This window comes from Bison bison, unplaced genomic scaffold (assembly GCF_000754665.1).
Source record: "Bison bison bison isolate TAMUID 2011002044 unplaced genomic scaffold, Bison_UMD1.0 scf7180017864061, whole genome shotgun sequence".
NCBI classification, from domain to species: domain Eukaryota; kingdom Metazoa; phylum Chordata; class Mammalia; order Artiodactyla; family Bovidae; genus Bison; species Bison bison.
This window is the reverse complement of record NW_011494633.1, coordinates 7,389,103-7,398,488: the sequence shown is the minus strand read 5'-3', so window position 1 is coordinate 7,398,488 and position 9,386 is coordinate 7,389,103. Positions and strand designations below refer to the sequence as shown.

The 9,386-nt window shown below is 35.2% G+C and overlaps 1 protein-coding gene across 1 annotated transcript in view; it reads right to left on the bottom strand.

The window, feature by feature from the left end:
- The window catches only part of PPP4R4 (protein phosphatase 4, regulatory subunit 4), a 102,137-nt gene that overhangs the window by 7,299 nt on the left and 85,452 nt on the right, over window positions 1-9,386 (bottom strand). The window contains exons 20-23 of the mRNA XM_010836266.1: window positions 5,400-5,469; window positions 4,741-4,824; window positions 4,347-4,443; window positions 3,173-3,243 (exon numbers count right to left, since the gene is read on the bottom strand). Of these exons, the coding sequence (XP_010834568.1) occupies window positions 3,173-3,243; window positions 4,347-4,443; window positions 4,741-4,824; window positions 5,400-5,469 (322 nt within the window). The remainder of the gene's footprint in view (window positions 1-3,172; window positions 3,244-4,346; window positions 4,444-4,740; window positions 4,825-5,399; window positions 5,470-9,386) is intronic.

The following is a 9,386-nucleotide window of genomic DNA, read 5'->3' as shown; positions in this document are numbered from 1 at the left end:
GGTTGGTGGGAATGCAAACTAGTACAGCCACTATGGAGAACAGTGTGGAGATTCCTTAAAAAACTGGAAATAGAACTGCCTTATGATCCAGCAATTCCACTGCTGGGCATACACACTGAGGAAACCAGAAGGGAAAGAGACACATGTACCCCAATGTTCATCGCAGCACTGTTTATAATAGCCAGGACATGGAAACAACCTAGATGTCCATCAGCAGATGAATGGATAAGAAAGCTGTGGTACATACACACAATGGAGTATTACTCAGCCATTAAAAAGAATACATTTGAATCAGTTCTAATGAGGTGGATGAAACTGGAGCCTATTATACAGAGTGAAGTAAGCCAGAAGGACAAACACCAATACAGTATACTAACGCATATATATGGAATTTAGAAAGATGGTAACAATAACCCTGTATACGAGACAGCAAAAGAGACACTGATGTATAGAACAGGCTTATGGACTCTGTGGGAGAGGGAGAGGGTGGGAAGATTTGGGAGAATGGCATTGAAACATGTGAAATGTCATGTATGAAACGAGATGCCAGTCCAGGTTCAATGCACGATGCTGGATGCTTGGGGCTGGTGCACTGGGAGGACCCAGAGGGATGGTATGGGGAGGGAGGAGGGTGGAGGGTTCAGGATGGGGAACACATGTATAATTTTTTTTTAATTAAATTGAATAAAAAAAAAATAAAATGTTATCTTCACACACATAACTTTTTAAAGTATTAGGTTTATAGAAAAATTGAGACGGGTATGAAGAATTCCCACCTACCCCCACAGTTCAGTCAGTTCAGTCACTCAGTCATGTCCAACTCTTTGCACCCCCATGGACTGCAGTATGCCAGGCTTCCCTGTCTATCACCAACTCCTGGAGCTTTCTCAGACTCATGTCCATCAAGTCAATGATGTCATCCAACCATCTCGTCCTCTGTTGTCCCCTTCTCCTCCCACCTTCAAATCTTTCCCAAAATCAGGGTCCTTTTTTATTAATACCTTACATTTATATACTATACTTGGTACAATCAATGAACCAATGGTAACATGGTATTATTAACAAAAATCCACAGTGTGTTCAGATTTCCTCAGTATCACCCAATGTCTGTTTGTATCTAAGGATACCATTCAGGACACCACAATACACTTACTTGTCAGGTCTCCTTTGCTGGGACAGCTTCTTAGCCTTCCCTTGTTTTTGATGACCTTAACAGTTGTGAGGGGTACTGGTCAAATATTTTGTAGGCTGTGCCTCTACTGGAATCTGTCTGATGCTTTTCTCACAATTAGACTAAGGTTATAGGTTTGAGGTAGGATGACAGAGTTAAAGTAGTATTTTCATCACATCATATCAAGAGTGCACACTGACAAATCTTTTTTTCTGTTTTCTGTTTTTTTTATTTTATACTTCATGACAGATCACTAGATACGGGATTTTTTGAGGAAATATTTTTAAAAACTAGGATTCCTGATGAACTTGACCAAATTGCTCCCAAAAACTTCCACCGATTTTCATATCCACCTGCAATGGATACATTGCAACTTGTTTCCATGAATCCTTACTAGAATTTCCTTTACATTTCCTCCAGCCTGTGGTGCCTACAGAGCTTTGGAATGCTATAATTGATGACTGATGGGAACATGTTAAGTAAATAGTATTAATTTGAGTTTCCACACTGTGTCTTTGACCTTTCCATTTTTTATTTAACACTACTCCCCCAACCCCACACACACCCTCTCCACACTCCAGCCTGACAGGCTGCTGTTGGTCTCTAAAGACACAATAGTCAGCTTTTACTTCTAACAGGTTCTCTGAATGGGATGGTATTCCATACCCATCTCTGCCTGTCAAAATTCTAGAGCACCTTAAGGTTCATCTCAAATGACAATCATCCCCAAGCCCATCTTCGCTCCCAAAGTAAATACAATCTCTATGTAAACACCTAATATATTTGTTTAGAGATATTTTGCTCCCATTTTCTCATTATAGAGCAGATATGTAATTGTATAGTGATATTTTCCTCAGTCTGAAAGTCAATAAGTAACAAATAATAAGCACATTTTTCTAACCAAGAAACCTAGGAAATACTTCATTTATTTCCTCTCCCCAAAATAATACTGAAACTTTAAGACAATATTTTTCAAATATTTTAATAAATGATTTACCCTTATGAGAGATATGCTTTTTAGGCCATGGATGTTAAACTTTAGAATCTGCAGACCATACACAGACCTACCTCAATTTATTGCTCTTCATTTTTCAAAACAGATAATAAATTTTTTCTTGTTTTTTTTGGTTTTTTTTTACAAATTGAAAGGTTTGTGACAACACTGCATCCAGAAAGTCTACCAGAACCATTTTTCCAATAGTATTTGCTCACTTCTTGTCTTTGTGTCATATTTGGATAATTCTTGCAATATTTCCAACTGTTTCCTTGTTATTATATTTACGGTGGTGTCTGTGATCAGTAATGTTTGATGTTACTACTGAAATTGTCTTAGGGCACCATGAACCACATCCATATAAGATGGCATACCTAATTGATGAATGTTGTATGTGTTCTAATTGCTTTACTTTCTGGCCATTTCCTGATCGCTATCCCTCTACAGGTCTCCTTTTTCCCTGAAATACAACAATATTGTGTTGAATAAAAGCCACACCTACTTGTTATGTATTGTCTGTGGCTGCTTTTACTCTGCTATACTACAGTTGAGTAATTGTCACAGAAACCAGTTTGGCCAAGAGAATCCAAAATATTTCCCATGTGGTCCTTTACAGAGAAGTTTGCTTATCCCTGGTATAAACTTTCAAGTATGTAATACTATAACTGTTTAGCTGCATATGATCCACAGTGAAGCCTTAGTGTTTTTAACTTCCTTAAAAATTAAAACTTTTAGTCTATGCCTGAGCAGGTCTTCAGACTGCAGTAAAACCTATCCTATCATTTTGTACTTTTCCTCTTTTAAAAGTATTGAACTCTGACTCTTGACACAGTGAAAACAAAATAGTATTGTCAAGCATTTTAATTGCTAGGGGAAAGTTTCTTTGCTATTTGATACAGACATAAATTTGGGGACACTGTATCTAGAAATAAAGAAATGAGTCATTTAAAGAAAACTGTATTTTATTAAATTTAATAATTATTTGAAGAGCTCAGATTTCTACTTACCAGTTAGTGAAATCATAGAAGTCTTTGATAAACCTGAGACAGAAGGTGTATATGCTGCTGTAGAACTTTTACTAGAAAAGAACATGATTTAGTTAAAAATACAAGAAAATGTATCTTTCAGCCTCAGCCACTGATCAGAAAATACCACTTGGTCTTTCCTAACTTTTCCTTAATGCTTTCCTCTACTTGTTATGAAACATGCTTACTACTTTTCTCATTTATTTTTTACATTCCACACCTCACAACAATTACTTTAAGTTAAAAGCATTTCCTTAAACTTCTGCTACATCAGAATAACAGTTTTTCTTTTGATACGCAGCCAAAGCAGGTAATAGAGATAAAATTTTCCTAGGAATAATACATCTTTAGTTCTATTCTCTTTTGCCCATCTTGAGATCACCCTACTGGCTAGGAACTGTAAACAATTCTACCAATAATGTCCAAAAGCATAGCTGAAACACATCCAGATTAAGCTTTTTTTTTTTCAATTTTTTAATAAAAATGTTTAAAAAAACAAAAGAAAAAACATTTTTTCCATAACATAGTCTTTTTCTTGATAAAGAGTTTTGAAGACATTTACGGTTCCTTAAAATTACTTTGCTTGCTGACTGATTTGCAGCTGTTACATATTTACTATATGTATACTAAGAGTCATGGTCATTTAATTTATACTGATTCTCCCCTAATCTTAACTGTTTATAATTTTGTCTACTGGGCCAAAAGGGAGACTAGATGTACAACCACAGTCAGGAGAACTCTGTTGTGACCATTTTACCACAGAAAGAGGCCAGCGGTTTCTTCATGGACAGAAACAACACAAACAGCAAATGGCTATCACATCTATTCAGTGAATGGGGCATGTCCACACCCATTTAGAAGCTGTGTGGCACGTGTGATAGAGCACCACTCTCCTCATAAAACGATATACAGATTCCATGATGTGTTACACAGGATCGGGGAAGCAGTCTTCCTAGAATTCCAGGATAACTGTTCTTATGCAAATTGGTAAGACTATTATTTTCCTTAACATCAAATTTTTATAGATGGTAACTTATTGTTCACCTATGAAAAACCTCAAAATTAATTCCAATTTTATATAATAATGTAAACATCTCACATAAAGATGTGTTAAAATAAAAATTAAGCCAGAATGTGAAGAGCTGACAGATCATACCTAGTAGTACATTTGTCTAAGTTGCCATATTTTGCATGAAAAGCTTGATTATTAAAAGACTGGCTTCGAATCAATTTAGATTTCTTGATTTCTTTACCTAGAGTAACAAGCAGAAGGCAAATGCAATTATTTAGTTCATCAGTTCATCCTCAGCTGCCCCAACCCCATTCCCTCTCCAGCTCCCACCACTGTGAGTACCACACTGAGCGGGTGGCTTCCCTGCCTTGGTTTGACCTGACTGGAGTATTTCTTACTTTACTGCCCATTAAGAAGCACCAAACAAAGTAAAAGAAAACTAGAGCTTTTCAAACAATATCTCATATCTCATACAGTGACTTCCTTGTAATTATCATTTATAAAAGGAAAAAAGCAGACACAAAAACCAGTTTCTTACTTGTGGATGGGGTGGCAGAGGAGGATCCAGGAACAGAAATGGGGATGTTCTTGGGCAGACTTGTTGGTATCTTAGAGTCTCTACCTAAAACAAACTCTGTTTTAAGTGTTACAAATTCCTCTGATTAATCTCCATACACACAAGACAACACAGAGACTATGAACCACTTTCTCTCACTAAGCAGCACTATTTCCCAAATCTTATTCTTTATATATTTAAATATTTCATTCTTAGTTACTCAGTGATCAATTTCACAATCTTATTGCTATTATCAAACTTCAAACTTTCCTTTGAAGGATCTGAACCTCTGCACTGATCCTCACCATTTATTTATTGGTGAGGATCTGTATCAGTTAGCATCCATTTATGAGAACAACTTTTGATAAACCAAAGAAAGTGATTTTCCACATAAAATTAAAACCTTAGCATAGGGAGGTTCAAGAGGGAGAGGACATATGTATACCTATAGCTGATTCATGTTGATATTTGGCAGAAACCAACAAAATTCTGTAAAGCAATTATCCTTCAATTAAAAAATAAACAAACAAGTACATATTTTAAAAACTAAAAAAAAAAACAACTCAGCATGGCCTTTCAGAATGCTGGGATATAACGTCAATTATGTACCTTGGTGGTGAGGATGTGGCAAAAGTACTTACGTTTCTTTTCAAAGGTTTTATCACTCATGGGCCTTCCATCATTTTGTTGCTTCTCTTTTTCTAATTGCTCCTATTAATAAAACAGCACCTTAGTATTAAAGGTAAGCATAAGTAGGTTTACTTTTTTAAGGTTTCTAAAATAACATTTATTTATTAAAAGTTAACATGTGCATAATAGGCAACCAAAAAAACACAAGAAGCAAAAAGCAAAGTCATTCACAGTCACAAGCAGTTTACCGTTCGACGTGTCCTCCCAGGTCTCATTTGTGTATTTTCATAACTAAGCATCCATTTTTATGTAATTAAGATCATACAGTTATGCATCATGTTGTTTCACACATCATGATTATTCACCATTTCAAAGTCCCAAAGCTATGAATATTTTAATAACCAAGAATACACTACACCAACCAACTCAATCTAGAAGGAAAAAAATGCAATCTTGCCTTTCTTGATGACAAAAATTTCAGAGAAGACAAAAGTGGCAACAGAACTCTAGATAAAGATACTGGCAGAGCTATGATTAAAATACTACATTCCCTTATGTCCAATTAAAAGTGAGACATAAAGCAACAGAGTACGCAAAGTATAATGCTTCTAGGAGGATTCATTATCCGATCTAAACTATTAAAGTATAGCAAGGAGGTATGCTTCCGTTGAATTAATTATTTAACAAGCATAAGTAGATTTAGAAAACTATTCTAATTAGAAATTACTCTAAGCTTTAGAGATATAAAAATACAGTTCACAAAAATACCTAACAGAAGTAATTTTTTTTCAAAATTGGTACCTAAAGAAGTCACAGTTCTTTCAGATTTTTTTTACATCTACAGAATTGTGCCCTTGGAGGGCTGTCAAGATAAAACAATGAATTTGGTATCACTGTTGCAATGAGCCTTTCAGATGGTAGAGAATCTGCCTGCAATGCAGGAGACCCAGGTTTCATCCCTGGGTCGGGAAGACCCCCTGGAGAAGGGAACAGCAAACCACTCCAGTACTCTTGCCTAGAGAATTCCATGGACAGAGGCGCCTGGGGTTTATAGTCCATGGGGTCATAAAGAGTTGGACACGACTGTGTCACAAACACTTTCACTTCACTTTCATTCACTAATTCTCATCAGCAAAATATTGGTACTATTGGCCCTTTCCATTTCTAACTGATAAGTGAAAAAACAACACCCTTCTTTTAAAAGCCTAAGAGAAAAAAAAATTTTTGTAGATATTATTTAAATTTTGATTGAAGTATAATACACATAGAGAAAGTTATATAATCAGCTCCCAGACCAAGAAACAAAATGTTACGAAGCTCAAAGTCTTCTTTATCCCAACAGAATAACCAAGATAACTCATATCAGTTCTGAACAAACATGACATGACCAACATGTACAGAACACTACAGTCAACAATGGAGAGTACACATTCTTTTCAAGAACAAGTGTAAAATGAAAAGAGAAAACAGACAAAAAATTCCACATAGACTTGGACTGCATAAAAAACTATTAAATAAAAATTATAAAACTGAAAATAAAACATGCAAAGCTGAAAAATATTGCTAAGTGAGCTTAAGAAGTAGTGCCATTTGTTTTATCTTTTCCTCTACTATGTAATCATATTAATCACAATTATCTTGAAGTCCTCGTTGGGTAACTCTAATAGTAGGATCATCTGTGAATCTTTTTCTAGTCTCTGATTTTTGTCTTGGGTTTAGGTTATTAAGTCCTAAAGTTATAAGTTATATAAGTTATTAATAACCAAGTTATATAACTTATTAATAACTTATATAACTTATAATAAATTACAAGTCCTAAAATTTTTAGAGCCTGTTTACTCTTTGCAACGTCTACCACTGACTATCCTGAGCTCTAATCTTTGTTTTAGACTGCTGAATAACACAATTGCTTTTCAGAGGATTTCCACTTAAGTTTTTAATCTCACAGCACAATTTTTTGTAGAGACATAGACTATAATAAAATAAATGGGAATATTATAACTGAAAAACACAGTACTGGAAACTTTAAAACCACTGGATGGTCTCAATAGCCAAATGGAGAAGGCAGGAAAAGAATTGGTGACATTGAAGATGGATCAACAGAGATTATTCACTCTGAGAAGCAGAGTTTAAGGAGGAAAAAAGAGAAAGAATAAAGCCTTACGGACCTGTGGGATGATATCAAAAGATCTAACACGTGTATAATTATTGACCCAGAAATATAAGAGTGAGCAACAGGGGACAGAAGATATATTTAAACAACGGGTCAAACCTTCCCAAATTGGGGAAATGATACATGTTTACAGATTCATGAAGCTCAACAAATCCAAAACAGGATAAATATGAAGCAAATCATGCCTAAAAATATCAAAATCAAACTGCTAAAAAACAAAAAAATACCTTGGAAGTAGTCAGAGACAAACAACATTATACAAAGAACAATAATTCAAATGAGAGCAGATATTTTATCAGATACTAGAGAGACCAGAACAAAGACAGAAATAACTCTTTTAAGTACAGTATGAAAAAAGGCTTGCAAACTTAGTATTCAATAAAAATATCCCTCAAAGAGGAAGGCAAAAATAAGATAAATTTTGATAAAATTTATCAAAAATTTTAGATAAAGGAAAACTAAGATAATCTGTCTAAAAATACTTGCACTCCATTCTTCAGGCTGAAGGGGAAAAAAAACGAGAGGGAAACTTGGGTCTAAGCAATGGATGATGGTTCTATAATGACCTACAAGACCTTCTAGAACTAACACCAAAAAAAGATGTTCTTTTCATCATAGGGGACTAGAATGCAAAAGTAGGAAGTCAAGCGATACCTGGAGTAACAAGCAAGTTTGGCTTTGGAGTACAAAATGAAACAGGGCAAAGGCTAACAGAGCTTTGCCAAGAAAACGCACTGGTCATAGCAAACACACTCTTCCAACAACACAGGAGAAGACTCTACACATGGACATGCCCAGATGGTCAATACTGAAATTAGATTGATTATACTCATTAGAGCTGAAGATGGAGAAGTTCTACGCAGTCAGCAAAAATAAGACCAGGAGATGACTGTGGCTCAGATTATGAAATCCTTATTGCAAAATTCAGAGATTATTCACTCTGAGAAACAAGGAAAACCACTAGACCATTCAGGTATGACCTAAATCAAACCAAATCCCTTACAATTATACAGTGGAAGTGACAAATAAATTCAAGGGATTAGATCTGATGGGCAAAGTGCCTGAAGAATTATGGACGGAGGGTTGTAACATTGTACAGGAGGCAGTGATCAAGACCATCCTCAAGAAAAACAAAAGCAAAAAGGCAAAATGGTTGTCTGAGGAGACCTTACAAATAGCTGAGAAAAGAAGAGAAGCAAAAGGCAAAGGAGAAAAGGAAAGATATACTCATTTGAATGTAGAGTTCCAAAGAACAGCAAGGAGAGATAAGAAAGCTTTCCTCAAGATGACAAAGAAAGATAAGAAAGCTTTCCTCAGGTAGAATGTCTGATTAAATCTAAAAACCAACTTCTAGAACAAATAAGAAAACAGCATGTCTGCAAAATACAAGGCTGATATACAAAAATCAACAGTATTCTTTTTTTTCTTAATTTTTATTATTATTTTTTTTTACTTTACAATATTGTATTGGTTTTGCCATACATCAACATGCATCTGCCATGGGTGTACACGTGTTCCCCATCCTGAACCCCCCTCCCACCTCCCTCCCCAATCAACAGTATTCTTAAGCTCCAGCAACAAAAAACTAGAAAGCAAAATTTAAACTTACAATTCCATCCACAATGCCAAGAAACATAATATACTAGAAATAAATCTAACAAAAGACTTCCTTGAACTCTATACTTGAGACTACCAAAACTACTGAGAAGAAAAGTAAAGACTAAATAAACCAATCATGAGAAGACTCATAAAGTTTAGATGGCAATTTTCCAAATTGATCTACAGATCAATGATAATTAACACAATCCTAACTAAAATTTCAGGC